Raw genomic sequence first — 26,212 nt, 5'->3', positions numbered from 1 at the left:
AAGTACACTGCCCTCCATTAAATCCCCGCATAGATTTATAAGACCTTACTTCCGCCCCTGTATTCCGATGCCCACTAACCACGTTTCGAGATATCAAATACGCCCCTTCACCCCAATATGAGCAGCTACTTCCCTTCCACTACAAGCCATGGTACTCTACTTAGCTTGCGAATCACATGTTTTGCTCTCGCTATCGCTGCAGTTATTGTTTTTAGCCTTGGGGACACTGACTATATTGCGATTGGATTGGTAAAAGAGCCCCCAAAATCCCTGCCCCGAACATCATATCTGACTTAACCTCGTTTAGGCGGGGGGTTCTGCTCTCTGGTCATTAATTCACTTAGTCTTCTTTGTAATCAGAAAACCCTTTCACCCTGGCTTTTTGGTCGCGCTGGATCTAATCGCCGCGGGTGTCAATATTGTCTTCGGAGTCCTCGCACTAGTAGGCATCGCCTACTTGGCCTCCAACACCGACAATATTTTATATTCCACAGCGTTAAGGATTGCGGGTTCAGCCATACAAGTAGTAGCTGGGTAAGTTCTGCCGTGGCAACAAGTATCCGAGAGTCTTTTACTGACCTTTTACTTGGACAGAATCGCCCATTTTATCGTGTTCATTTTCGCCTGTCGGGATGTACACGTTCGACGACGATCACCATCGTATAGCTTTGCCGATACTGAGAAATAAACCGCATGTTGCTGGCATCACCGTCCATCGCACGAATCGGGGGCTGCTTTGTGCCGTGCTCTGCAGACTTATGATACCAATTTGAAATTATGAACGCAATTATTAGACACTACTCTCTGCACAAATTCTTTAACTGGTTGTAAATATGTTTTTAACACGGAAGCTAGATGTATCATATCTATATCCCCATTTTGAATGGTAAGCTCATAGACAATCTTCCTCCGAACCCTCATGATTCTCTCTGTCCCCTGGTTTAAAGCGTGTCTATCCAGTGACCTATCCTCCAAAGAAGCCACCAAATATCAACGACACTCTCTCCTTGAGTCACATTTCTCGCAGAAGCAAGCAGGATATCCATTCCTGCCTTGCTAGTCAACAAGCCACGAGTGGAATCATTACCAAAGGCCTCTAGTGCCCCCGCTTCAAGACCATCAGTAATGGTCGCACCCTTGAACCCAAGTCTACCCTATAACTCATGCTGGATCCAAGCCATACTAAGTCCCGAGGGATACTTGCATCCAGAGCGGGATGCACAGCGACACCAGCCGCAATCGCCGTTTTATATGGATCCATGTCAACAGATTGCAGCTCTTTGAGACTCGAGTTGATAGTGACGAGTTGTTCATCCGTATTTTCATCCCTGCCAGCTGCACCAAGTCCAGGGACCTGCTTAGTAGATGCAACGATACTAGCAGCTTGCTGGGTTTTGATGATTACAGATCTAAAAATATCAACAACATCAGATTTGCTACTAAAGGAACGACTGGTATGCTCCACAAAATCGCCTGGTCCGCGATAAACATCCCACAAAGAGGCAAGATTGGAGTTGGTTCCCTCGGCTTCAGGAGTGTTGGCAGCATTTTGGTTTCGAATATTGCACGCAAGGCACTACGGTATAACACGGGTTGCGACTGGTCGGTGTTAGGCTCGAGCCTCCTCGGTAGAAGGAACTCCGGAAGAAACTGTATGAGTTCGTGCGGGTTGTGCAGCAGAATTCAACGACAGGCATAGTTTTAATAATCTAAATTGCACAGTTGAACAGTTGGCATATTGGCTGTTTTGTCTTTGTCTTGCTGTCCATCAGCCGTTCGCAGTGCCACCAAGGAATCCAATGGGACAGTTTTGTTTTTTTATTCAATCTTGAAGATCCGGTCCAATCTGTGTGGGCAAATACAATTGTAAGTGACAATTGCACGGTACAGGCGACCGTCCTGGGCATCAAATTTGTCGCCGTGGTAAGAATAGCATAAACTGCTCGAGCAACCAGAACTGGTGGACATCTGAGGATTGGTGACTTAATACACTGAGTGAACATATCATTGTCACACGCGATAGTGAGTTGAGCAGATGAGATGAAAGTGACAAGAAGAGAGATAGTACAGGGACAACCAATCCGTCAACATGGAGACGTAGACAATGTAGGAGGTCGGCCTGATTGAGTCAGGAGCTTGCGGGTGCAGATGCAAAGACCGACCGTCAGGCTATCAGTATCAACTAAAAGATGCTAGCATTTGCCGTGCCGAAACTGAGTCCGCCAAGACGGGGATCCCATCACAGGCATTACATTATATGAGCCAATAAAACAGGTTGGGGACATTTGTCAAGTTTAATTACGACTCCATCAGTCGCTCAATGCGTCTTATGTCCTGCATTAAGTGTTTCATTTTTCAATTCGGGAAGCCTTCTCTCCCCATCTCTCGGAAGGCCTGCGAAAGTCGGGTTCCTATCTAATCCCGAGTTTCCAAGGAACTAAGCGTCGGAGATCATCGAGGAATCTCGCTGTCATGATAGACTGTTTGTGGTATCCGAGTCTGATATATCCATAACAAATGGTGCGGCTAACTTAAACGATTCACCAAGGTCATCTAATCAAATTTTCATCGTAGCCATAACCGCCGAAACGACATATAGAAGGATGAACCTTCGAACTTCTCTGGGTCAGTTCATTGCTATAAGCATACAGTCTATTATGCCAAGCAAAACTAGTATGAAATGCGAAAGAAAACAAGCTACACGCCACCCGCTCTCTATACTTGGACGAACTGGTGAGTATCATTGGCTACAACTAGTCTGTAGAACCTGGTAGGGACTAAGTCGTCTCAGACTCGCAATACTATCGGGCCTTCATCATTATTCGTATTATTTCGCATACTTGATGTTCGTTACTCTTCTTCATTTTTCTCGACCCACATCAATAGGCTACCTGGGTCGGAATCCCCATCCCGAGATCAACCCGTTTCAGGCCCCCGTGGGGGAAGAAAGCAGTCCTCTACAACCGCTGGTGTTATACGAGTAATGTTGTCTTCTTTGGATAGTCATAAGAAAATTATGGGTCAGATGGAGATATAACGTCGGCAACCCAACAATCCACATCGGACTGTATACGAGTGATTACTTTGCGGTCCCTTAGCTAGTACCGGAAGGAGGAACTAATATATCAGGATACGACTTAGACCTTCGTTAAATTATACATTAAACAATACACAACACTATATTCGGTAAAGGCTCAAAAGCTTAGCCTGATATAAACTTTGAAGTCATCGGCTTGCCGGGCGCCATGAAGTCTCTCGCCGAAGGCAGAGTCCGAGGTTGCGATTGGAGAAAAATCTCACGGTGAAATAATCACAAGGGGCAATTAAACAACAGGAAAGCCTGTTTATGCCGAGATGTTTCATTATGCACGAAGAGTGCCCGATAGTCCTTGACAGTAGGACCTGTATGTAGATCTCAGGATGGGCAGGAATCCGGGTTGTCATTTGCTTTCGGTGGGATATGAGTCGCTATCTCTCGGCTTGACTAGGACGAAGATGGATATAGATCAGTGCTGGAAGATGGTATCCGGGCCGGAAAATGGTGTCCGATCGGGGAATATCCGCTACCTGGGGCCCGCAAGGCCATTCCCCCGCATTCTGTACTTGTGGGGACAATGGCGTCAAGCCCGAACGCCATATCAACAGCCGTCTACATTGTAGTGTTGTAGTTGAAGTTAGTCTGGTTTAGATTGGACGATCAATTGAATGTAAAATTGCCCAAATGCCTCTTTAATATTTCCTACAATTCCGTTACTAGCCTTCTTCACTTCTATCTCCACCTCTATTGGGTGCACAGAGCTCCCCTCGTTATAAGGATTTGGATTACCCTGGAAAACATCAACTCAATCTACAAGCTTTGGGAGGACATTGATTGTCAAGCCATATAACCATGGTGGACAAAAAAGCATCCCCGATTGCTGAGCATCTTGAATCCGAAATGAAAATAGACCCTGCTAGTTTCATCCCGGGACAAGCGAGAGAACCATATGGCGAGGCTGGTATGAACTCTATTACTGAGCCTCTGCTTATGCTCAAAGTTTTGGAGCTAACAATTGTCGCTCGCCATAGGTCTAAAGGGCATTGTAAACAACAAATATGTCTGCACTTGCGCGGCCTTCGCTACTCTGGGTGGCGCAATGTTTGGTTATGACCAGGGAGTTGTAAGCGTGACTCTTACAATGGAACAGTTCCTTGAGAAGTTTCCAGAGGTTGCTGCCGATGCCCCAGGTGGTGGCTTTATGAAGGGCATTCTCACGGCGATGATCGAATTGGGAGCTTTCTTAGGTGCCATGAACCAAGGGTGGCTCGCAGACAAGATCTCTCGCAAGTGGTCAATTATGGCTGCAGTTTTTATCTTCGTCTTTGGGGCGGCATTACAAACTGGAGCAACAAGCTTCGCCATGCTTGTTGGCGCTCGTTTTGTGGGAGGGATTGGGGTTGGCATGCTTGCAATGGTGGCACCACTGTACATCTCAGAGATTGCGCCTCCTGAGATTCGTGGTACATTGCTGGTGTTGCAAGAGCTGAGTATTGTCACGGCCATTGTTATCGCTTTCTACATCACATATGGCACTCGCTACATCCCCGGCGAATGGGCATGGCGCCTTCCATTCCTAATTCAGGTAATTATCCACAAGCGAGAACCATCGATCCCCTTCTGATCATATCAATAGATGATACCTGCCCTATTCCTTGGTGCTGGTATTCCCTTTCTCCCATATTCACCTCGCTGGCTTGCCGGAAGAGGGCGAGACGAAGAAGCCTTGCAGACTCTCTGCAAGCTACGAGGCGTTGACGAAGCCGATGAGCGTGTATTGCGAGAATGGGTTGACATTCGGTCAGAGGTTGCCTACTGTAAGGAGTTGAGTGCTGCGCGCCATCCGAAATGTCAGGATGGGACGATGTTTAGCCGCGTCATGCTTCATGTGTGGAGTTACCTCGACTGCTTCCGCAGGGGCTGCTGGAAACGGACGCACGTGGGAATCGGAATTATGTTCTTTCAACGTGAGTTATTTTGATTTCCTCCATGCCATAGGCATATTACCTACGGCAACAAAGTCCTACTTTTCTAGCATTATACTAATTCGGAACCTTCCAGAATTCGGTGGTGTGAATGCTCTTATTTACTACTCGCCCAGTTTGTTCGAAGGGATGGGTCTCAACTACTTCATGCAATTAAATATGTCTGGGGTTATCAACATTTGTCAGATGGTTGCTTGTATCATTTCACTCTGGGGAATGGACAGATTTGGTCGTCGGCCATTGCTTTTCGGTGGCTCAATTTGCATGGTTCTCTCCCATCTCATTATTGCTGTGTTAATGAGCCAATTCCAATCAGACTGGACTTCACATACAGGGGAAGCCTGGGTTTGCGTAGCGTTCCTATGCTTCTTCATGCTGTCTTATGGAGCCTCGTGGGGCCCTATTCCTTGGGCAATGCCGGCTGAGATCTTCCCCTCTTCGCTGCGTGCGAAGGGTATGGCATACTCTACGATGTCCAACTGGTTGAACAACTTCATTATCGGTCTCATCACCCCGCCCCTCGTGCAAAATACAGGATATGGAACATATGTGTTTTTCTGTGTCTTTTGTGTTTTGTCCTTTGTTTGGACTTGGTTCTTCGTTCCGGAAACTAATGGACGTACCCTCGAAGAGATGGATGAAGTGTTTCAGGACAACACTGGCAGTGACGAAAGAGATCAGCGTTCTAGAATTGAAGCCACTATTTGGTCACACGTGGCGGCAAACCCTCGCCAAAATGCCGAACGATTCGCTTAGGCCGCGGATTTTGAGGGGACTGATCACCATGAAGCTCAAAAATACCGTTCTTTATTATGAGATGAGATTTACCCAATGGGATGGGTTTTGGTTGTATCTCACGACTACTTTATAGAATCATTGAAACGTATATATATACGAAGCTCTACATACCAGAAAACCTCCGCGCGCCAAAGGGCACTTTCGACCCTCCACTCGCCGTCTCGAGCAATATTGCAATTAACTACTACGCGGTAACTATGTGATTATGAAGATGGTAGAAGGGTATACCGATCGATGGATAGATAGCGCTAATGACCATCTACTAGCATACTACCTACCCCGTCTACCTATATGAGGACCAGGATATATAAGGACCTTATGTATCTAGTTTAGTTCTTCGTGTTCAATCATAAATTGTTACTTGTGTCTACTGTTCGGAACAACTTGGTGACTCTTTACTTGATTATAACTTGACAACACTACGACTGGACCAATATTTCGGTATAGTCTCATTAGTGAGGAGTAGTAGTGACTTAATTTTACTAGGGGGCTGTATAGTAAATAGAAGTACATTAGGTCCATGACCGCCAATGCTCGATGCATCCTATATTGCCAAGAAATGCATGCATTTTTACCGATTAATGCATTGGGAAACAATTACTGCGGCCGGCTTAATTAGTATAGCAGGTGGAGAGGGGTTCCGAATAGCTTCCATTGGGGTCCTTCTAATGTGGCCTTAGATGAAACGGTATTCTCAATAAAGGAAGACCATTCGGGGCGGGTATTGAAGAACCAAAAACAGTGACGCATGCCTTGATAGGAGTCCTCGCGGACGCTCACCCAAGCATCTTTCAAGGCAGCTGCCAGGGTCCTGCCATCATCCCGCAAGGGGTCACACTCTGCAGTCGCTATATACACTGGCTGAAATTTGGAGAAGCTCTTATCGTAAAGAAATATAAAACTGCTGGTGTCATCATGGGCCGCGTGGACCCATCGAAAGAACTCGGACATGACGGACCGTGTGATGACCGGTGCTCCTTCTCCATACACATCATATGATGTGTATGCAGCTTGGTATTTGGTGGGGATATTGTCTAGGTGGATTATGACTGGGCTGACTGCAACAATGCCGTAGAGAGAGGTTGCAGGAACCCTGGATTGACCAGACAAAATCTTTCGGCCGCCTAGCAGGGCTAGCATCGCGTCGGCAGAGGTGCCAATAGTGTAGAGCCGATTTCCATCGGCGCCAAGAGAGGATGCATTGGTGTACGCCTAGAACATTCAGTCAGGAAACCGCACGAGGCTTTGTCCGTGTGGAATACACATACTCATTCAAACAAGGTCATCGTGTCCTTCAACTGCGCTGGATGTTCCTGTTCGGGAGCCAAGCGGTAGTCGACACTGCGTCTCCACAACACTGTCAATTCTTGGATTGTAAGGAGACACTCCCAATTGCAGGCTTTGGTCGCACGCTTCCTGACTAGAGTGTTGGGATTTGTATCGACGAACGCACAATTGGAGTTGAATCAGGAGAGGCCGCAATTTCGCCGCTGACGACGCTATAAGAGCAAAACCAACTTCCAGCTCCGACCAAATTATCAAGCCGTGATTGTAGAACAGGTTTCTGGGGTCACGATAATCTCCAATATACGTAAATCTCACTACCGTAGCAATACTTGCACTGTTGAACCCAAGAAAGAAAAATTAGCATGCCACCAAGGAGCGTATTATAGGTAAAGAAGATACGCAGAACATACCAAGATCCAAAAGCCAGGACAATGGCTATGTAAACTTTCATATGCCAGCTCAAATGCATATGCCAGACGATAAAAACGGGAATGATACCCAGTATCCAGTCCACAGCACTGTTTATCGCCGAATAGATATAGACAGGTACTAGTGTGCCATGTGCGCAATTACCGTGAAGAGATGCGGAAATAGCTTGCTCCCAAAAAGAAGCTGGAGGGCGACATTGAAAGAGAAGAAACAGAAATATGAAGGTACCAAAGCATGCGATAGCTAACAGGACAGCATAGATAATCCTCTTGTAGAGATTTTCGACGCAGAACCTGAGGAGAAATACCCCAATAGAAATTTTGACAAAAATGGTGGCGGCGACGTATGAAGTCTCACATAATAAGAGAAGCTAGAAAGTATCTGTCAGCTTAAATTGTAAACTTGTCGATCAGTTTATTGAGGTATTAACCTTTAGCCCTACGCGGAGATTGTCTGGCTGTATATCCGTCCAAAAATGCTCAAAGGTACCGGTTCTAGCAGCTATGAATATAGAAACCGAGCTTATAATGTAGAAGATCTAATATGCAATTAGATAATATTCTCCCAGTTACTGATTTCCCCATGAAGACAATGGGAAAACCAACTAGTCAGTGGAAGACATACCAGAGACACCACAGAAAGCGTATCATCCATTCCAAAACAATGTGTCAAGCAGAGCTGCACAAAGTATCGCAGACCCACTGTAATTGACGAAAGACCGAGGAATAATGCCACAATGACAACAAGTTCCAGACCTCGGTCCAACATAGACGGCAACGTAAATGAGGTCAATTGTCGAACTGCTTCACTAGCATCAGATATACGACCAACGGGTTGTCTCTTCGTACTTGCAGGGATGTGAGTATATACTCGTCCTAGAATACGGCGGCTATTAAGCCGGCGACCCCTTACGTCATACCCTCCATAGTTAACTAATATAGCTAATGCAGTGGAGACACGAGTAGTCTGACACGTGATGACATATCAACATTCCTCAGGCAAGGACCCTATTATGCCTGACACGTGACGCAAGCACCCTACTGGTTGCCGAGTAGGGCCCTCATGAACCGCACCCGTGACACATACGAAACTCTGCCGCCTTGGGTGTGGCCTGGATACAGGACCGACTCGAGCAGTGGCATGTCGCATGGCCGCACAAGTACTCCGGTCACTCCGCTGACTCCAGTTTCTCTGAAGCCCGTCCCCTCCAGCTGCGACTGCGACTGCGACGTCGGATTCCACTTCAACTTCAGACTCGGACGTAACAAGCACCACTGGCGGTCCTCCCGGTCCCATCCAAACAGGCATTGCCTCGGATTGTAATAAATGGCTCATGCGTTCAGACAAGGGGAAGTATTGTCAAGATATGGCTGATGAAGCAGGTATATCTCTCGATTTCTTTTACAAGCTGAACCCTGCCGTCAACACAAAGAAAGGAAAGTGCCAGGGGCTACTCCAAGGAGAGGCGTACTGCGTCGGGACAGAGTCAAACGTTTGCGAATAAATGGCTAGCCATGAGATGCATAGACCAGTTGTGTAGGAACATCGATTCAGTCATTCCTTATCGGATGTAAAACTCGTAAACTTTCCGGTGCAATATTGACGCCTTCCGTCCTGAGGGGAAATTCATCTGGCGTTTCCGGCTCCACGGATGCGAATGCTTTGTTCGACTCTCGTTGTGCCGCCTCCCAAAGATCCTTCGTCGAAAAGTCACTTTGCCAGCGGCAGGCAATGTAGAAGTTATCCACGAGTTGCTTGAGACCAACACGCAAGTATCCTTGATAATCGTCCGTGGGATCATTCTCAGGCTCATAGTCCGGATCGACTGCCCAGATCCACATAGCGTCGACATACCCATGAGAATGAAAAAGTGACGTCGCAGATTCGTGATCCAGGTACAAGAAAACGTTGGGAAGAAGTCCATCGGAAAGGTTGCCTCCGTTTCGTCGGTTTCTAAATTCCTGGCGCAACTTGTCGATAATCTCAGGAAATCGATAAGCACCACTCATCTGAGATGGCCAGGATTGCTTCTCCATCTTGTGACGGCGAAAAATCTCAATACCCGAAACGATGCGACGCAGAGATTTTTCCATTGCCGTTTTTTGCTCTCCCTTATAAACATCATATTTGGGATCAGCAACAAACTGCGGGCTCTCGAAAACTGCGTATCCCCATGTTTTGGAACCATCCTCTTGCCAAGGTCGCTGAAGCCAAGGCTTTCCCTCTGCAAACACTCTGGCCAGATCCTGTTGCAACTTCTGGTCATGCCCTGCATTCATTCTACGGATGCTCTCAGCCTCTGCATTCTCGATGGCTTTGCATTCGTTCTCTTCATAAAGCGGTTCTCGAAAGCGATCAAGACGGTCACAGATCTCGGTTGAGTAGTCTTCTTTGATGTCTTCCAAGAAATCAAGGGCATTCATAAAGGCATCGTCGATGTGGCATTTCATACCATCAAGCCAGTATCGGGCCATGAGAAGTTTCATTTCATTTTCGCTCAGCGCAGCGGGAAATTCAGCACCGCGTTTGAGCAGTTCATTCTTTGTAAGAGTAGTCACTGATGCAATTGCTTCGTCTTGAACCGATCGAGGAGGTAGATCGAGAAGTCGAATTCGATCGTCTACACTGACTGCGGAAGGGTCATTCAAGTTCTCATGCCTTTGGAATAGCTCCAGAAGATCGTCGGGATCGTCAAGTCCTTTTTGGACCCGGCGAAAGGCTTGGAAAAGGTGTTCCATGTTTGTTTGTTTTTTGAGGGAGTGGTATTGGAAAAGGAAAGTAAAGCAAGTGGGCAGATCGACTTACATTAATTGCAGGACCGTAATTACACTACGTTAAAGTGGCTAGCTAGGTCACGTAATCACAATAATGCGATCCATTCTGTATCTCATCTGGTACCATAGCGTCGCGCGGCCTAAAATCCGATGTATATGTCTCACCCAGAAGTTCTTTGTAAGAACGCCTGCAGTATACCTCCGCTCTTGTTTACATTTCAGAACCTCTTGAATCCTGTTTGCTAAAAAATACGTTTGTAAAGATATATTCAAAGTGCTTAGCACAACAACTGAGAAGCCTATCGGCAATAAGTAACGATAAGCCATGACTCATATGCAGGGAGTTTGCAATGTTGGCTCAAGAATCAAAAAACCTAGCCCGGTCACAACAACTGGTTCCATAACTCAGTTGGTTAGAGTGTGGTGCTAATAACGCCAAAGTCGAGGGCCCCCAACTACCACTTTGATGATCAGTTTACCTCATTATTCATTTTTTTGCTCAATTTTATTCCTCCACCGCCTTCAAAACCCTGCAATTCACACGTGCGTAAATTTCCGGTGTCAAAACGTTTTCTTTTTCCCGGCCCCGCCCGCTCCACTCCTCGCAACTTCCTAAGCAGGAAGTCCAGCGGAGAAGCCTTGGCACTATCTCTAGTACGTTAAGAGTCCGATTCTCACCCACAAATCATCTTAGCTTCCCCGTGCAGAATATTCTCTTACCCTTCTGGAAACGGATACTATTTATCAGCAAATACTACTTTACTGGGTCCTCCATCCGCATGTTAGGTCGTCATTGCTTAGAAATTAGCCACCGGTGAAAGAATAAATAGGAGTGCAATTATCCTCTCATCAACATGCCTGTCTACTTTGCAACTGCATACTTGATCACTAAGTAAATTCCATCGTGGCTAGCCTAATATCATGGGAGCGCCAGAGGGTCCTGGCCCGAATGGTAATGCCTTGCCACCCGACCTTGAGCAGGCCAGAATAAACCAGGAAATCGCCGATCTGGAAAGGTTAGGAAGAGAGCGCCCAAAATGCTTCAAAGGTTTCTGGTCAGAGCTGTGCTTTTGTTTGTCTATTTTCATGTCACAGATTCTTGCTGTAAGTATTCAAGATCCTGCACGCAACTTATGACAACCATCTGACCTATGTAACTTGATTAGGAATATTACATCTCAGGATCAAATGTGCTCCTTCCAACCCTTGTTGCAGAGCTTGACCTTCCAGCAGCCTCCGCAATATGGCCTTCTACCGCGTTATCACTGGTAGTCACCTCGACGCTTCTCATCTTCGGCCGAATGACCGACATGTTCGGCGGATATCTCATCTACACCGCCGGGGCACTATGGCTTACAATATCATCGATCCTCTGCGGTGTGTCTCAAACATGGCTAATGCTGGTCATCTGCCGAGCATTGCAAGGCTTTGGCCTTGCCGCTTTCCTTCCATCAGGAATCATGGTGCTCGGTAGTACATATCGACCCGGACCCAGAAAGAACATAGTCTTCAGTATCTATGGCGCTTGCGCAGCACTGGGATTCTTCGTTGGAATTTTCTTCTCCGGCCTCTGTGGTGAATATCTCACCTGGAGATGGTATTTCTTCTTCGGTGCGATTCTATCCGCCATCACTACGGCCCTAGCGTCCTTCTCCATCCCGCGGGACTACCACGAGAAGAGAAAAATTGGCATCAAGATGGATTGGGCTGGTGCATGTCTATCGGTTCCTGCGGCTGTCCTGATCGTCTTTCCCATTGCAGACAGTTCGTATGCACCTCAAGGATGGAAAACGCCATACATCCCACTGTTCCTTGCACTTGGGCTTATTTTCCTTGGGGCGATGGTTTATGTTGAGGGGTGGGTGGTTGAAAACCCATTGTTGCCTGGTGATATTTTCCATGTCAAGTACATGACTCCGCTGGTTATAGCCTTGCTATTCCTATATGGGACGCTGGGAATCTTTATGCTCTATGCAGTGCTTTAGTAAGTTATCCCCGGATAGTACTGTGGTTTTTTTGTATTTCTAACGGTCACGCTTAGCATGTCCGACATAATGGGTGCCTCCCCAATGCAAATCGTGGCATGGTGTGCCCCTATGGGTGTTGGCGGGCTAATATTGTCCGTCGGTGGAGGAATGATATTCCACAAAGTACCAGGAACAATTCTCATGATGATCTCATGTCTCGGCTATGTGGGATCTGGATTGTTCTTCGCCGTCATCCCGCCCGGCGGAAACTACTGGGCCTTTGTGTTCCCTTCAATGCTATGTGGTACGATCGGGATTGATATCAGCTTCAACTTGGCCAATGTCTTCATCACGACAAACTTGCCCAAGGCGCGACAGGGTCTGGCTGGTGCGTTGATCAACTGTACGTTACACATGGGAATTGCTGTGATGTTGGGCTTCGCAGATATCACACAGACTCAGACGGAAGAACTGGGGACTCGGAAGAGTTACAAAGCGGTTTTCTGGTACCAGACCGGACTGGCAATTCTGGGGCTGCTCATCGTGGTCTTCTTTGTGAGAATCCGTGAGGCGAAGAGTGAGATGACCATTGACGAGAGAGAAGCAATGGCAGCCGAGGAAAACGGAAGAGTCGGCGACACCTCATCAATTTAATGCATATAGCGAGCATTGCATAAGAAAGTATATAATAGCATAACAAGTTAATACAAATACTAACAGCGTCAGTATACATCGTTTGTGGCTTGGCTTTGACCTAGAGAGTGGCTGACCCACCTCTGTAGATGCTTCAAAAGGTTGGATAGATTTCTCGCTTTGGGTTCCAGGGGCAAATTCAGATGTAAGGCGATGCCAGATGCCCGAGAAGTGGATTATTTGAACATCCCGAAATCACATAATCATAATTATAGCTTATGAATCGGATATCGTCTCTCTCAACATCCTTCGGCTTTAATCCACGGCTTGACCCATATACAAGTCACATGTCGTTTTGAAAAGTGGATTTCGAACACAGGGTATGCGTCTGCTTCTTCTTTTTAAAACCTCTTTGCCGTTGCTAAGCAAAACAAGAACACCCTTCAGCCTCCTTGGCGATCGGGATCCGCAGTGGAAAGACCCGGGAAGCCGGATGTTCGGAATCGACCCTCTGTGACATCATCGATATTTGACCATATTCTTGCGAGACCCTTTCTCCAGGATTTGCATACTATATTCATTGAAGAGATCAGGCTACATAGTACTTTGGGTACATAAGATATTCCTCGCCGATCATCTCTTGCTTTTCACATTCCCATACATCACGCTGGCCGATCACTTGGAGCTGATCTCCCGAGAAGCATGGCGTCGGTAACACCGACTGCCGCGAGAGGCAGATCCAGTCGCCATGAAGTGATACGATCGGAAGACTGGCCTGAAGAGGTCAGCGAGCCACACTCGCGGGATTGGGAACATATGGAGTTCAATGGAGACGGACTGAACACTGGTGTCCGGGTGCTAGGTATATACTCGTAGAGACATGGTTATCGCAGACCTCTTACTAATTAATGTATTTTATCTCACAGGTGACGGACGTCTGGACATAAAAATCAACGAACACAAGCCGAGTATCGCGGGGTTGTTGAATCGCATGCAGAAAACACCTCGAGCGTCCGACCTAGAGGATCTCGAACAGGAGCAGACACCGGAAGCCATACCGAAAGATGAAGGAAAGTTCTTTCCGCTAAATTTGAATATCGTGATCCAAGTGATCGGTTCCAGAGGCGATATCCAACCATTCGTTGCACTGGGCAAAGAATTGAAGGCACATGGACACCGTGTACGACTAGCAACGCATCTTGCGTTCCGTGATTTTGTGCTTGATAGTGGCTTGGAATTCTTCAATATTGGAGGGGATCCCGAGGAATTGATGGCATTCATGGTTAAGAACCCTGGACTCCTGCCCGGGCTCCGCACGATCCGTAGTGGAGCCATCAAGAAGCGTCGTGCAGATATGAAATCGATCATATACGGATGCTGGAGATCCTGCATTGAAACAGGCGATGGGACCGATCTGCATCAAATCAAGGAGGATCTTTGGAACGACACAGTGGATCATCGACGACGTCCATTTGTCGCTGATGCTATTATCGCCAATCCACCCAGTTTGGCCCATGTTCATTGCGCACAAAGATTGGGGATTCCCCTTCATATGATGTTCACGTGGGTTTATATGCTAATATAACTTTGGCGAAAGTGTCTAACTTGATCTCTTTAGAATGCCATGGACGCCTACGCAGTCTTTTCCGCATCCGCTTGCAGTGCTCAACCAGGCTGGCTGCAAGCCCACAGTTGCGAACTTTGTATCTTATGCAGTTGTCGACATGATGATTTGGGAAGGATTGGGGGACCTGGTGAACACCTGGCGGAAGAATTGTCTCGCATTGGACGACCTGGATTCGATCACAGCACCCAGTTTGATCCATCGCTTACGCATTCCCTATTCGTACCTTTGGTAAGAGCCATAATGACATGTTGCAATGGATAAGTCCACTAACGAATTATTGTATCTAGGTCACCCTCGTTACTCTCGAAACCAAAAGATTGGCCCGAGAACGCTGATATTTGCGGATTCAGTTTCCTTCCAACGAAGTCAGATTACGAACCCCCAAAAGAGATCGCCGACTTTCTTAAGGCTGGACCAACACCGATCTATGTTGGGTTCGGATCCATTGTGGTAGATGATCAGGTCAGATTGACAAAGATCGTATTTGAAGCTATCAAGAATGCTGGTCAACGTGCGATTGTTTCAAAAGGCTGGGGCAACTTGGGAGTCGACCAAGTCGATGCCCCCGACAACATCCTCATTATAGGGAGCGTTCCACACGACTGGCTGTTCCAGCAAGTATCGTGTGTCATTCACCACGGTGGTGCCGGTACAACAGCTGCTGGGCTTTCTTTGGGATGTCCGACTATCATCATTCCTTTCTTTGGGGATCAACAATTTTGGGGGAAAATTGTCGCAAAGGCAAGGGCTGGTCCAGTACCCATTCCCTATAAGCAATTGACAGCCACGAAGTTAACGGATGCCATTCAATCGGCATTGGAGCCAGCAATTAAGAAGAAGGCACGGGAAATTAGTGAAAACATGAAGAGTGAATCTGGTGTTCGGGACGGAGTGCGCAGTTTCCATCGTCACCTTGATTTGGCATCATTGCGATGTGCGATATGTCCCTCTCGACCTGCTGTTTGGCACATCAAACACACCGATATAGGACTCAGTGCTTTTGCAGCATCTGTTCTGGTCGAGATGGGACGGTTGAAGCCTGACAATGTCGTCTTGTGAGATCCACATAACCAGAAGATATCATCAAGTCCGAGTCCACTGACTACTATTACAGGAACCGCCCACAGGAATATGACACCTATCGCGACCCAGTCGGTCCAATCAGTGCATCAACTCAAGTACTATTTGGAGCGGTTGCAAACTTTGTGACTGGACTCGCAGATCTACCCAGGAACATGGTCACGGATATTGTGTCTGCCGGTCGTGCCATCGGACATCCCCCTGATCGCCCTGACTTTAGGCAAGCATGCGGTTATACAGAAAGAAGTATAATGCGCCGAGGGGATAGTTCTGAAAGCGATGAGTCCTCCCAGCACCAGGGGTCAAATGAGCAGTCGTCATCGACACCAACGCCAACCCACGATTTGGATGAAACGGACGACGGATTGAGTCTGAGCGACAGCAGCAGAATCGATGAAATAGACAGCGATACGCCCAAGGCCAGCAGGGATCGCCAACGAAGCCTGCAGCTGGAGAAATCTCACACGATGACATGCGGATCGAAATGCGCGCAGCGAAAGAAGGGTGCTGTTTTTGAAATGCAATATCATGGTGGTCGGATGTCGAAGAAGCTTTTGAAGACTGTTATCTGGCTTCCAACAGACCTCACACTAAGCCTATCGAAAGGATTTCACAATGCCCCCAAGTTGTATCATGACCGGATGGTTAAATCCACACCGAAGGTGATTGGTTTTCGGAGTGGACTGCGGGCCGCTGGCAAGGTATGCGGGAACCAAATTGTTTGCTTGATAACCTTCAGACTAACCATTGATCTAACAGGAATTCCGGGATGGCTTCTACTATGGAGTCACAGGCTTGGTCACCCAACCCCAGTATGGATACAAGCATGGAGGCGCCGCAGGGATGGCCAAGGGAATCGGTAAAGGCGTTGGAGGTGTCTTCTTAAAGCCACCGGCAGGTATGTAAAATGTGGCCCAAATGTGACCGACACGGTCAACCAACTGATGCTAATGTTTAACAAGGTATATGGGGACTGGCTGGGTACCCTTTGGTTGGACTTCGCAGAAAACTTCAAGTTTCACTTGGAAAGGCCCAACAGGATGATATTGTATTTTCTCGCATAGCACAGGGTCATGAAGAGATGCGCCAATCTTCTGCAGACGAGAGGGCAGAAGTTGCGAGGCAGTGGTTTATCCTCGAAGAAGATCTGCGAAGCACGAAACGACATAGCAGCCATCATATTCGGTCTCGTAGCCATATCTCATAGTTAACTTGTAATATATAGTTCAGTGCAATTAACGTACAGATTATATCCAGAATGCTAAAGCCTAGAAGGAAAGCGCGACACTGCCAGTTCCTATCCAAATTCACAATCGGCGTTCATTAGTCAAATATTATGGAGGAATCTTGGAAATCAACCACCACCCCCTTCGGCAGCGATGGCGAGGATCATAAATATAACCATCCGCTTCTGCCATTCGCTGATTACCATACACATAGCTGTGGCCATAACCAGATAATAAAGCCTCGTTTCTCGGATATCATTATCAGGATCCAACTGAAAGACCTCATCCTCATCATTCTTCTTGCTGCACAGGGAAGAGTTGCCAGCCTCCTTGAGAACACTGGATACTGCCGAATCAAAGACCCAAAGTTCGCCGAATTTCCGGCATGCGAAGCTTGATGTGTACTGTGCAATAACTACAGGCTCATTCTCACGACCTGGTAGCCTAGCAAGTAACCTCAGGTGGTTAAATGGCATAAGTCTCTTCGCCCATTTACTGTTTGAATGGAGATCTCGTGTCCCTTCCCAGGTGAATTTGATATCGGCGTATTTGAAACTGTATTGTCGGGAGTTCAGTGATATCGGAAAGTCCCAGACAAGCCGCACTGCTTCTTCAGCCACAGCTGGCTGTGGAACAGAGTCTTCAGATGTAGATTTCGACTCTGGTGCTTGCGAATAATCAAGACCCTTCTCATTCAACGTAGCCTTTTTACTCTCAGCGGCCATCTTGTCGGTCTTCACAGGCGCCAGTTCACCATATTGTACCTTCTCCTCCAAAGTCTCCTGTTTAGTAGACTTGCGACGGAAATTAACCTGACGATGATACTCCTTCCCACTCTCCCCCCAAAGCCGCCACGTGCGAACTTTATACCCCTTCAGCGCACGATCATCATTGAGAGCAGTATTATTCGGATTACTGCGATGTTCCCACTTGACCACACCTCTCGGATCAATAATATCCTTCAGATCGGGCCCAAACTGTAAATTCCAGCTCCTCCAAAAAGCCCCACAATTCATGATACAGATCGGCGTTCCACGCTTGAGGTTTCCGCGACGGAGGGTTCGCGGGGTGTCGTGGAAGGCGAGTGATGGTTTGTGCACGAAATAGCTGTCTGAATCGGATCGGTCTGGTTCGCTGCCGTATTTCCTTGCTAGGTCTTTGTGTTGCTTTTTGCTATAGCCGAGTTCTTTTCGCAAGTTTAGGAATGGTGTTATTGAGACGTGCTCGTCACCTTTGTGGTAGATGTGGTAGACTGATAGGCGGTGTCTTGTTGATAATACTTCGTTGAGGGCGGACATGGTGTGGATGTGGAGTTGGAGAGTATGAAGATATTGCGACTTTTAGTCCGAGCCTCGGTGGTGGCATGGGTCTGCCTTATAGTAGATCTCTCGAGTTGGCGTGCTCTGGGTGATGGGCCATGTGCAAAGATCTTCGCTGTCGTTTATATACGAAGACCCCGAAGCCAAGAGTAAACTTAGCCCCACTGGGGCCATCCTGTCGGGCGCAGCACAAAGTGGACATTTGATTGGCCTTGAGACATCGAAAGAACCCCAGAATGGAAGAATTATATTCAAGCGGCTGTGTACATAGACAAGTTGAGGAGCGCTCGGCATCTTCTCCGAACCATACTATACATTCGGAAATCGGCATCCTCAGCAACTCCTATGCTTGTTTATTTGTGGAACTAGGATGCAGTCATATCTCATGAATTTTACTCGAAACCTGGCACGACTCATCGCCCCAATATCCACTGACCTAGCACCGATGGATCGGATTCATCCTCGACAACAATGGCGACAGATACAATCAACGTCGTCAATATAATCTAGATCGTATCAGCCATGACTCCCAAGCCCAGTCAAAATATGCAACACTTACACAGCCCAAAAGGATCCCTACAGAGTTCAGTTCCCACCCACCAGCATGTACCTTGCCCCGAGCGATGGCGTTCTGCTGTCTCCAAAAACGATAAGCACCAACCAAAGCGACAACAATAGCCACGCAGTGACAAGTAACAGAAAGCGGAACGCCAACGCGGTAGAAACCCAAACGATCCCCCAAGGCCTCCACCGCCGGCAGACGGAATAGTTGCGCAATAAGCACACCCTGTTGGGTCACCACCAATGAGGTCCGGATATATGCAAGAAATGTCCGCTCAAGGGCTGCGAGACGGTTAGCCGAAAAACAAAAACAAAAAAAAAAAAAAAGCCAGCCATAGCGAAAGGAATATACGCACCAAAATAATCACGGTTACTCTTGTGTGGCACAGTCAAAGTAACATGATGCGTCCAAAACCTCGCCAACTTTCCCCAAGCCCCCTTCCTCGCGAGGCGGCGCTGCCGAGACTGGACACGAGCTGCCTCAGCGAGTGATGTTGTGCGCCGAGTCACGACGCGATATTCGTCGCCCGATGAATTTGATTGTGTGGAATCTTCCAACTGGTTATCCTCTTGCGTTTGTATTTCTCGCAGCTCGAGCGCCTCGCGGGGATCCGTTTCGCTGTCATGGGCGGAGCGCGGTCGGGGGTTTTGTACGACAGCTCCCGGTCGCTCGGAGCTTGATGCTTGGGCTGAGGCTTCTAGCATTTTCGTTTGGGTTATTAACCCTCAGAAAATAGCATGGTTAATGTGATGGCTCGCGCTTTGCAGGGGAAGATGTCAGAGCTGGTTTGTTATCATTGTTGGAGTCGGCGGATCGACATGTCTTGCCCCGCAATTTGGCTCTGAGTATAGCTTTACCTTTTTATTCTCTGTGATGGAACTTAGATATAGATCATGTTGATAACATAATTGATATACAAGAAGGGCATAGAAAATAGAACTTTGTTCTAGAAACAAAGTCTGGGCCAATAATGGGCATTGTAGGGATTGCACAATTTATGCATCTTTGACACTATATCGCCCCATTGCAAATAGCTTTAGTTCGAGCGTGTTATCTTGACGAGAAATGTATAATTCTGAGTTTCCTGTATCAGCTATATCTCATGTACTCGTGCATTAAATAATAATCCGTCAATTCCACAATATTGACGTTTATTTCTCATGTTCAACGCTGAGCCAGTCGTGTCGCTTCTCGCTGCCCTCGAAAACCCCTCGTCACCTCCAATAAGCTTCTAATTTCTAGTCAAAAATCTACTCATTCTCTTCATCTACATTCCAGAACTTCAAATGACTCGACTTCCTGCGAGATCGCAGAGAACATATTAACAGGGACACTATTCATGAGCCGATAGGTCCGGTCCGATATCGGCCTCGCTGTACTTTGGACGATCATCTCCGCTCTATGAGCTCAAATACATATAAGAGAGCTCAACTACCCAGACAAGAGAGAATAATATAGTCAATCAAGTCTTCTGCGCCAGAGACACGCTGGGAGCATTCTTTCATTCTCATCATCTCTTCGCGTCGCTAAGATCAAGCAACGTTCCAACGCCAAGACTGAAAGTTCACCGCTTGTTTATACATCGAGCTCCGACATCATGGCACCCATTACACAGGGAGCTAAAGACCACTGGTCAGCTGAGGTGTGCAAACGGTATATTTACAGACTATATCATCATTGCTGACAATTTCAGGCTTATGCTACCTCTGCATCCTTTGTTCCGAAGCTCGCCGGCAAGCTGCTTCAATACCTGAACCCCAAGCCAACAGACAAAATCCTCGATATCGGCTGCGGCGATGGAAAATTCACAGAGAATTTCATTCCAGCCATCGAGTCCGTCCTAGGTATTGACTCATCTAAGTCTATGATCGAGTCTGCCAACAAGGACTACGGAAGCCCCAAGGCTAGCTTCCGCCTTGTGGACTGCCGGTATCTAGAGAAGGTAACTTCAATTGTGAATGGATCGTGGGATAAAGTGTATGTATTTACTACAATATATGGACTATGTGATAAATCTCTAACAAAATAACAGGATCTCCAATGCAGCCCTCCACTGGATCCTGCGTGACGAGACAACACGGATGTCAACCCTTCGCGCCATCTATGGCAGTCTGAAGCCTGGTGGTACTTATGTATTTGAGATGGGTGGACATGGTAATGTTGCCGAGGTCAAGACGGCTCTGATCTACGCTCTCGTGCAGCACGGCATTCCTATTGAGAAGGCGAAGGAGACGAGTCCTTGGTTCTTCCCGTCTGATACTTGGATGCGGAGTGCGCTGGAGGAAGTTGGGTTCCAGGTCGAAAGGATTGAACTGGAATACCGCCCGACCAAGCTCACTACTGATGCCAAGGGTGGATTGGAGGGATGGGTTCGACTGATGGGTGCTCAATTTCTGGAGGCTCTGCCTGAGGAGAAGCGGGATGCTGTGGTGCGTCAGGTTTGTGACGTCCTTGAGGATGTTGTTACTCGCGGTGAAGATGGTAGCCAGTGGCTGGGATATGTACGGCTCAGGGGTATCGCGAAGAAGATTTGATGGACCAGGTTGTTTTTATTGAATCCTGTAGTCAGCTATTCAATTGGATGACTGCTGTTGTCTGCGTTGTTGAAGGAGAACCCCGAGAGGGATATCCTCCTCATCGTAGAATTCTGCTTCCTCATCGACACCGAAGTCTCGTAATCGTTCTCCTTCGGCATTGCGCCAGGACTCTTCGCCTTCGTCTGAGTCATTGCCTGACTGGGGTTCAGACTCATCGCTTTCGCTTGGAGCAAATTCATCTCTTTGATAACGATCATGGAAGGGCTTGCGGCGCTGTAAACCAGAATTCGCCGTAAAACGCTTCATGTCTTCATTTTTGCGACGATTGAATGCATCGACCTGCTCTTGAACATTTGCGTATGGTGGAGGTGCGTTGGGGCCTAGACTTGTATTGATAGGCATGGGAATCCTATCGGGATCTGGCGGTGGCCACGAGACACCTGGGTCTAATAAAATGATCAGTAGGTGGGGTTTGAATATTCAACTCTTCAACATACCCTCAAAGTCGTTGGTTTCATATTCCCAACCAGTGCACCTATCTGGTGTTGCAGCAAGCGGCCAAAACCAGCTGATAAACTAAGAGAATATTAATAAGATATAGGTTGTCAGATATGGATGGGAACTGACATTGGCACTCCCGCCCATGCCTTGCTTAATGTTAGCCCAAATCCCAATGTCGTAAGGATACTCCTGTTTTCTGATCTGAATTCGGATTCCACCTGGGCCTTCAAGATACCCGCCTAGAACACGGGATCGCCGGACAAGGGTGGCGTGCCTTTCAATCTCCCAGGATTCAATGGTGGTCGTGTTCGTTCCTAGCGACCAAAGGCTCCTGAGCAAGAGGACGAATAGAGCAAATACGGTCAGACTGTTGACCACAAAAAGTATGAATAGGTGGATGAGCTGTCCCAGTCTGGGGCCAAGGTACTATTCAATTGTCAGTATGAAAGTATCCGCGCAGTTATCACGCTACATACGCTGGGCAAGTTGCTGTTCTTCCATACGAAAGAGCCACGCTGCCAAAGGCAGCTCTCAAGATACGACATTCCGACAACTGCGTAAAAGAGAAAGCGAATGAAGTGCGGATACGTGAAATGTGAGACGCAGTTTGAGGTCCAAGGGCAATGGTGATCCATCTTGGGGATGCATCTGATGACGGATTAGCACAAAATTCTCACATTAGGGATTCTCAACAAACCTTTTGCATGTCTTGCAGTGGTGAGCCCGTGGCGGTTTGTAAGCTTCGCATCTACGACACCATCGCTGGCGACCGGTCAGACCGTCACCTTCTTGGTCTTTGGGCTCTGGTCGCTTTTCAGATTTCGGTAGCCGACCAGGGTCTACAAAGCATGCTCGGTAATAGCATATCCAAATGCACAAGGCGAATATGTTGATTTTCCAAGTCTCGTCCTTGGTGAGTGGCAAGGCCTCGAAATGCAGGAAGAAGTACTGTGATGTGTACGCAAGGAAACTGATCAGAATACTGACAGCCGGTACTGCCAGCTGCGATATTGAAAAGTCTTCGCTGAACATTTCAGCGCCTTGAGATGCTGTGGACAAGACTGAAGAGTGTTCAAATCCGACGTGTTGTTTATCGCGCCACAGTGGCTGACTCATCATGTTGATTGTCGACCTCGTGCGTGGAATTACAACTCGAGCCCAACTTCATCCTGCATCTTTTGCATAGCCAGGTCTTCATCAGTCAAAGGCGCTGCAGTTGTTCACATGGATCTGTGGAGTTTCCGGTGATGAGCGTATAATATCACGATCCCAGGATGCCAATTGAGGCGCTTCCTCAGAACACAATCCAGGCGATTGGCTCTACATCAGTCATCTCCGATCCATGCTCAGTGGTTAAAGAGCTCATTGACAATGCACTAGATGCGTCCGCCACTTCAGTGCAGATCGAGATATCTCAAAATACCGTGGATGTCATTCAAATCAAAGACAACGGATATGGCATCCCACCAGAGGACCAACAGTATGTCTGCAAACGTTCCTTCACGAGCAAGATCCAGACTTTAGATGATCTCAAGAATGTCGGCGGATCTTGTTTAGGCTTTCGGGGTGAAGCCTTGGCAAGTGTCGCAGAGATGTCAGGGGTGGTTGCTGTCACCACTCGAGTTCAGTCTGAAGTTGTTGGCTCGTGTCACACGTATGGAAGGAACGGGGAGCTGATTGGGTAGGATATTAACCAGAGGTCTGAAAAGGTTGTAGCTTTGTTGACATTCAACCCCAGGACGCAACGGACATCCCATCCACTAGGGACGACAGTTCGCATTGAGAACTTCCTCAAACATATCCCTGTTCGGAGGCAGACAGCTTTGAAAGCAGCCACAAGAAACTTGACAAGGATCAAGAAGCTTCTTCAGGCATATGCCATGGCACAGCCATCAAAGAGGCTTTCGCTGAAAGTTCTCAAGGCGAAAAATGAAAACAGCAACTGGACATATGCACCAGGCGCATATCCTTCCCTCCCGGATGCAGCTCTCAAAGTTGCTGGCATGGAAGTGTCGTCTTATTGTATTGTGAAAGTGCTTTCTTCCCAATCCCTCGCCCAGTATGAAGGGTCATCCGATCAAGGAGATTATGAAGCTACTGCTTTTCTCCCGAATCCACCGTTTGGTAGGTTAGCCTGTTTGAACGTCTCGTTTATGATTGCTGACCAGAGCAGATACATCGAAAATTAACAACGCAGGGCAGTTTATCAGCGTTGATGGTCGTCCTCTTTCCAGCAGCAGAGGGATTGGACAAGAGATTGTGAAGCTGTTCAAGCTGTACGTTCGTCTCGCCGCATCCCAAACCGAATCTTCCAAGACTGTGACGGATCCGTTCCTGTGTTTGCAAATAAGTTGCCCTAGAGGGACCTACGATGTCAACATCGAGCCAGCGAAAGATGACCTGTTATTTGAGAATCGGGACCTTGTGTTGTCTCTGACAGAAAGTCTTTTCCGAGATCATTACGGGGAGCTTGCAGGAAACGAAAGGAAAATTGTCAACAAAGGGAACGGGGCTTCGTCCAATGTCGGGGCCAGTAATAGTGGATTTGACCTCTTGATGGCTAGGAAGGCCCCCGCAGAACTAGTCACTCAGTCTCATCAGACTGAAGATCCCTTTGGAGATGCTATATTCTGCACTCCTCTTTCGCAGAGAACACCTCGACCGGAAAACATAACGTTGCCTACCGATAACCAAGTCAGCTCTAACGGAAGCCCTGAGCAATCTAATGCCAATAAACCAAAACGCTCCAGCTTTGTCAATCCATGGTCTGTCTCGAGAATAAACGCGTCCCTCCGAACTCCACATCGCGAGCAGAATCTATTTAGCCAAAGGAGTCCCGTGGACTTGGTTGTTCAAAGCTCAGAAGGCTTCAGACAAAGAAATTCCGAACCGAGAAGCCTCCAACGATCCCCCGACATCCCGGACTTTCCGAGTCCTCCTGTTTCAAGGATTACATCTGGGTCCCCGGTGAGGCGCCGTCATCAAAATCCCCAAGAAGCGATTGATTCCTCCCCTGAAGTGCCTCGCCTATCGAGTGCTCGCAAGGCAGAAAGGGAACGGGATAGAGAACGCTACGGCAATGGCGCGCTGGATACGTGGTTCCAGAGGACAACGCAAGTTTCACTCCAACAGAGTCCAATGGAGGAAGAACCTATCCAAGAATCTGGGTCACCTCTTTCGTCGCTTGCGCAGGAAAGATTCGGATTGCACGCGGAGCGCTCACTGAACAATTCACCTGTTGACGGGCAGAATGATGGACAGCTTGGCGATTTATCTGAGAATGGCCAAACACAACAATCCTTTCGACGTGCTTCTTCCTTGCCGCGTGGCTTGAACGATAATACCGATGAGTCAATGGACAGTGGTCAAGGATTTCCAGTTCTTGACAGATGGGCCGCCCGGCTGCATGAGGGTGTTGATGTTGAGGAAACTTCAGATCTGGAGAAGGCACTTGACTTTGAATGGAGGAAGAAGCAAGCCATTCAAAGCAGTCGTATTCGTTCCAGGGAAAACGAATCCTTGTCCAGTTCACAACCTGCTCTCCCGATCTCGCATTCTCCACATCATAGTCGGTACCTCGCTGCAAAGGCTGCCTTGACCTCCTCGCAAACTTCAACTACAGACCCCCTTTCCATTACAACCCTTTCGCCTGATGATCCGCGAGCCTATCTTATGCGCAGTAAAGCCAGCAATCAGTCGGACGAGCCTATGGCGCCTGGCACGAAATCTCGGAAGGTGCATGCCAGTCGACTCCCATTTGAACGCATACCAGATGGCTATGACTTGCATGATCTGGAGACTACCTGTTCCGTTGACTTATCACTAATATCACATGTCTCTGGGGAAAACATGCGGGATGGTCTATGCATCCAGAATGACAACGAAGCCATGGCGTTCTCCGGTTCTAACGTGGAGATATTCACGCCACTCTGGGATGAGCGGTTGTCGTTTCTTATGCAGCGAAAGTTCAAGAAGAATGATCAATCGCTGCCATATACATGGAGAACTGATCTTTACACAATTATCTCCACACATTTGAGAGATATCGACGCGAGTTGAGGTTCGAACCATGGTCGCGATTACCACCAACACATGTCCTGCGCTTTGTCTGCTATGTCAACCACTGTTCGCATATTATACCCACACATTATTGTATTTAGTATATAACTAGATTATTTATCCTACTTATCCAAGCTCTTTCATTCAAATGAGTTCCAGATGAGTAAAAACAATGAAATCGCTTCTAATACAGCCGTGGACATTCCAAAACAACTACGGCTTCCCGGACAGTTACGCAACGTTACATAATCTTGACATCAACGGTTGCGAAATGAAACAAGTTAAACAACAAAGCACGTACCAACTCTGCTTGCTATATTTTGCTTGCCGAAGATCCCGAGATTGTCATCGGAACGGCATTTCTGATTCCACCATCAATGATGAACACTCA

The 26,212-nt window shown here is 47.6% G+C and overlaps 9 protein-coding genes across 9 annotated transcripts; 5 read left to right on the top strand and 4 right to left on the bottom strand.

Annotated features, from left to right (window-relative positions):
* Positions 1–3,889: 3,889 nt before the first annotated feature.
* PENARI_c015G02726 (sugar porter family MFS transporter) lies at positions 3,890–5,778 on the top strand (the record flags this gene model as incomplete). Its single annotated transcript, XM_022633720.1, has 4 exons — positions 3,890–3,998; positions 4,069–4,622; positions 4,674–5,004; positions 5,099–5,778. 4 exons carry the CDS (start codon positions 3,890–3,892, stop codon positions 5,776–5,778), a joined length of 1,674 nt encoding a protein of 557 aa, XP_022486467.1.
* Positions 5,779–6,435: 657 nt separating this feature from the next.
* PENARI_c015G02478 (uncharacterized protein) lies at positions 6,436–10,274 on the bottom strand (the record flags this gene model as incomplete). The annotated part of the gene is made up of 2 exons (XM_022633712.1): positions 6,436–7,032; positions 9,186–10,274. 2 exons carry the CDS (start codon positions 10,272–10,274, stop codon positions 6,436–6,438), a joined length of 1,686 nt encoding a protein of 561 aa, XP_022486241.1.
* A 1,122-nt stretch (positions 10,275–11,396) lies between these two features.
* On the top strand, positions 11,397–12,931 carry PENARI_c015G08174 (putative MFS multidrug transporter; the record flags this gene model as incomplete). Its single annotated transcript, XM_022633831.1, has 3 exons — positions 11,397–11,414; positions 11,477–12,294; positions 12,352–12,931. 3 exons carry the CDS (start codon positions 11,397–11,399, stop codon positions 12,929–12,931), a joined length of 1,416 nt encoding a protein of 471 aa, XP_022486223.1.
* Positions 12,932–13,612: 681 nt separating this feature from the next.
* PENARI_c015G01395 (glycosyltransferase) lies at positions 13,613–16,824 on the top strand (the record flags this gene model as incomplete). Its single annotated transcript, XM_022633690.1, has 7 exons — positions 13,613–13,772; positions 13,837–14,473; positions 14,529–14,765; positions 14,825–15,592; positions 15,652–16,318; positions 16,377–16,515; positions 16,580–16,824. 7 exons carry the CDS (start codon positions 13,613–13,615, stop codon positions 16,822–16,824), a joined length of 2,853 nt encoding a protein of 950 aa, XP_022486468.1.
* Positions 16,825–16,971: 147 nt separating this feature from the next.
* On the bottom strand, positions 16,972–18,141 carry PENARI_c015G09814 (uncharacterized protein; the record flags this gene model as incomplete). The annotated part of the gene is made up of 1 exon (XM_022633874.1): positions 16,972–18,141. One exon carries the CDS (start codon positions 18,139–18,141, stop codon positions 16,972–16,974), a length of 1,170 nt encoding a protein of 389 aa, XP_022486230.1.
* Positions 18,142–18,575: 434 nt separating this feature from the next.
* On the bottom strand, positions 18,576–19,428 carry PENARI_c015G01409 (DUF202 domain-containing protein; the record flags this gene model as incomplete). Its single annotated transcript, XM_022633691.1, has 3 exons — positions 18,576–18,668; positions 18,722–19,005; positions 19,080–19,428. 3 exons carry the CDS (start codon positions 19,426–19,428, stop codon positions 18,576–18,578), a joined length of 726 nt encoding a protein of 241 aa, XP_022486334.1.
* An 893-nt stretch (positions 19,429–20,321) lies between these two features.
* PENARI_c015G01334 (class I SAM-dependent methyltransferase) lies at positions 20,322–21,258 on the top strand (the record flags this gene model as incomplete). Its single annotated transcript, XM_022633687.1, has 3 exons — positions 20,322–20,366; positions 20,418–20,701; positions 20,757–21,258. 3 exons carry the CDS (start codon positions 20,322–20,324, stop codon positions 21,256–21,258), a joined length of 831 nt encoding a protein of 276 aa, XP_022486430.1.
* Positions 21,259–21,297: 39 nt separating this feature from the next.
* On the bottom strand, positions 21,298–22,881 carry pfa4 (putative palmitoyltransferase with autoacylation activity Pfa4; the record flags this gene model as incomplete). Its single annotated transcript, XM_022633828.1, has 5 exons — positions 21,298–21,707; positions 21,759–21,837; positions 21,889–22,188; positions 22,239–22,410; positions 22,460–22,881. 5 exons carry the CDS (start codon positions 22,879–22,881, stop codon positions 21,298–21,300), a joined length of 1,383 nt encoding a protein of 460 aa, XP_022486465.1.
* Positions 22,882–23,036: 155 nt separating this feature from the next.
* Positions 23,037–25,821, top strand: PENARI_c015G08369 (putative DNA mismatch repair protein; the record flags this gene model as incomplete). Its single annotated transcript, XM_022633840.1, has 3 exons — positions 23,037–23,416; positions 23,501–23,886; positions 23,936–25,821. 3 exons carry the CDS (start codon positions 23,037–23,039, stop codon positions 25,819–25,821), a joined length of 2,652 nt encoding a protein of 883 aa, XP_022486386.1.
* Positions 25,822–26,212: the final 391 nt, after the last annotated feature.

The sequence above is a fragment of the Penicillium arizonense genome (assembly GCF_001773325.1).
Source record: "Penicillium arizonense strain CBS 141311 chromosome Unknown PENARI_contig015, whole genome shotgun sequence".
In the NCBI taxonomy this organism is placed as follows: Eukaryota; Fungi; Ascomycota; class Eurotiomycetes; order Eurotiales; family Aspergillaceae; genus Penicillium; species Penicillium arizonense.
This window is presented reverse-complemented; position numbering and strand designations above follow the sequence as displayed.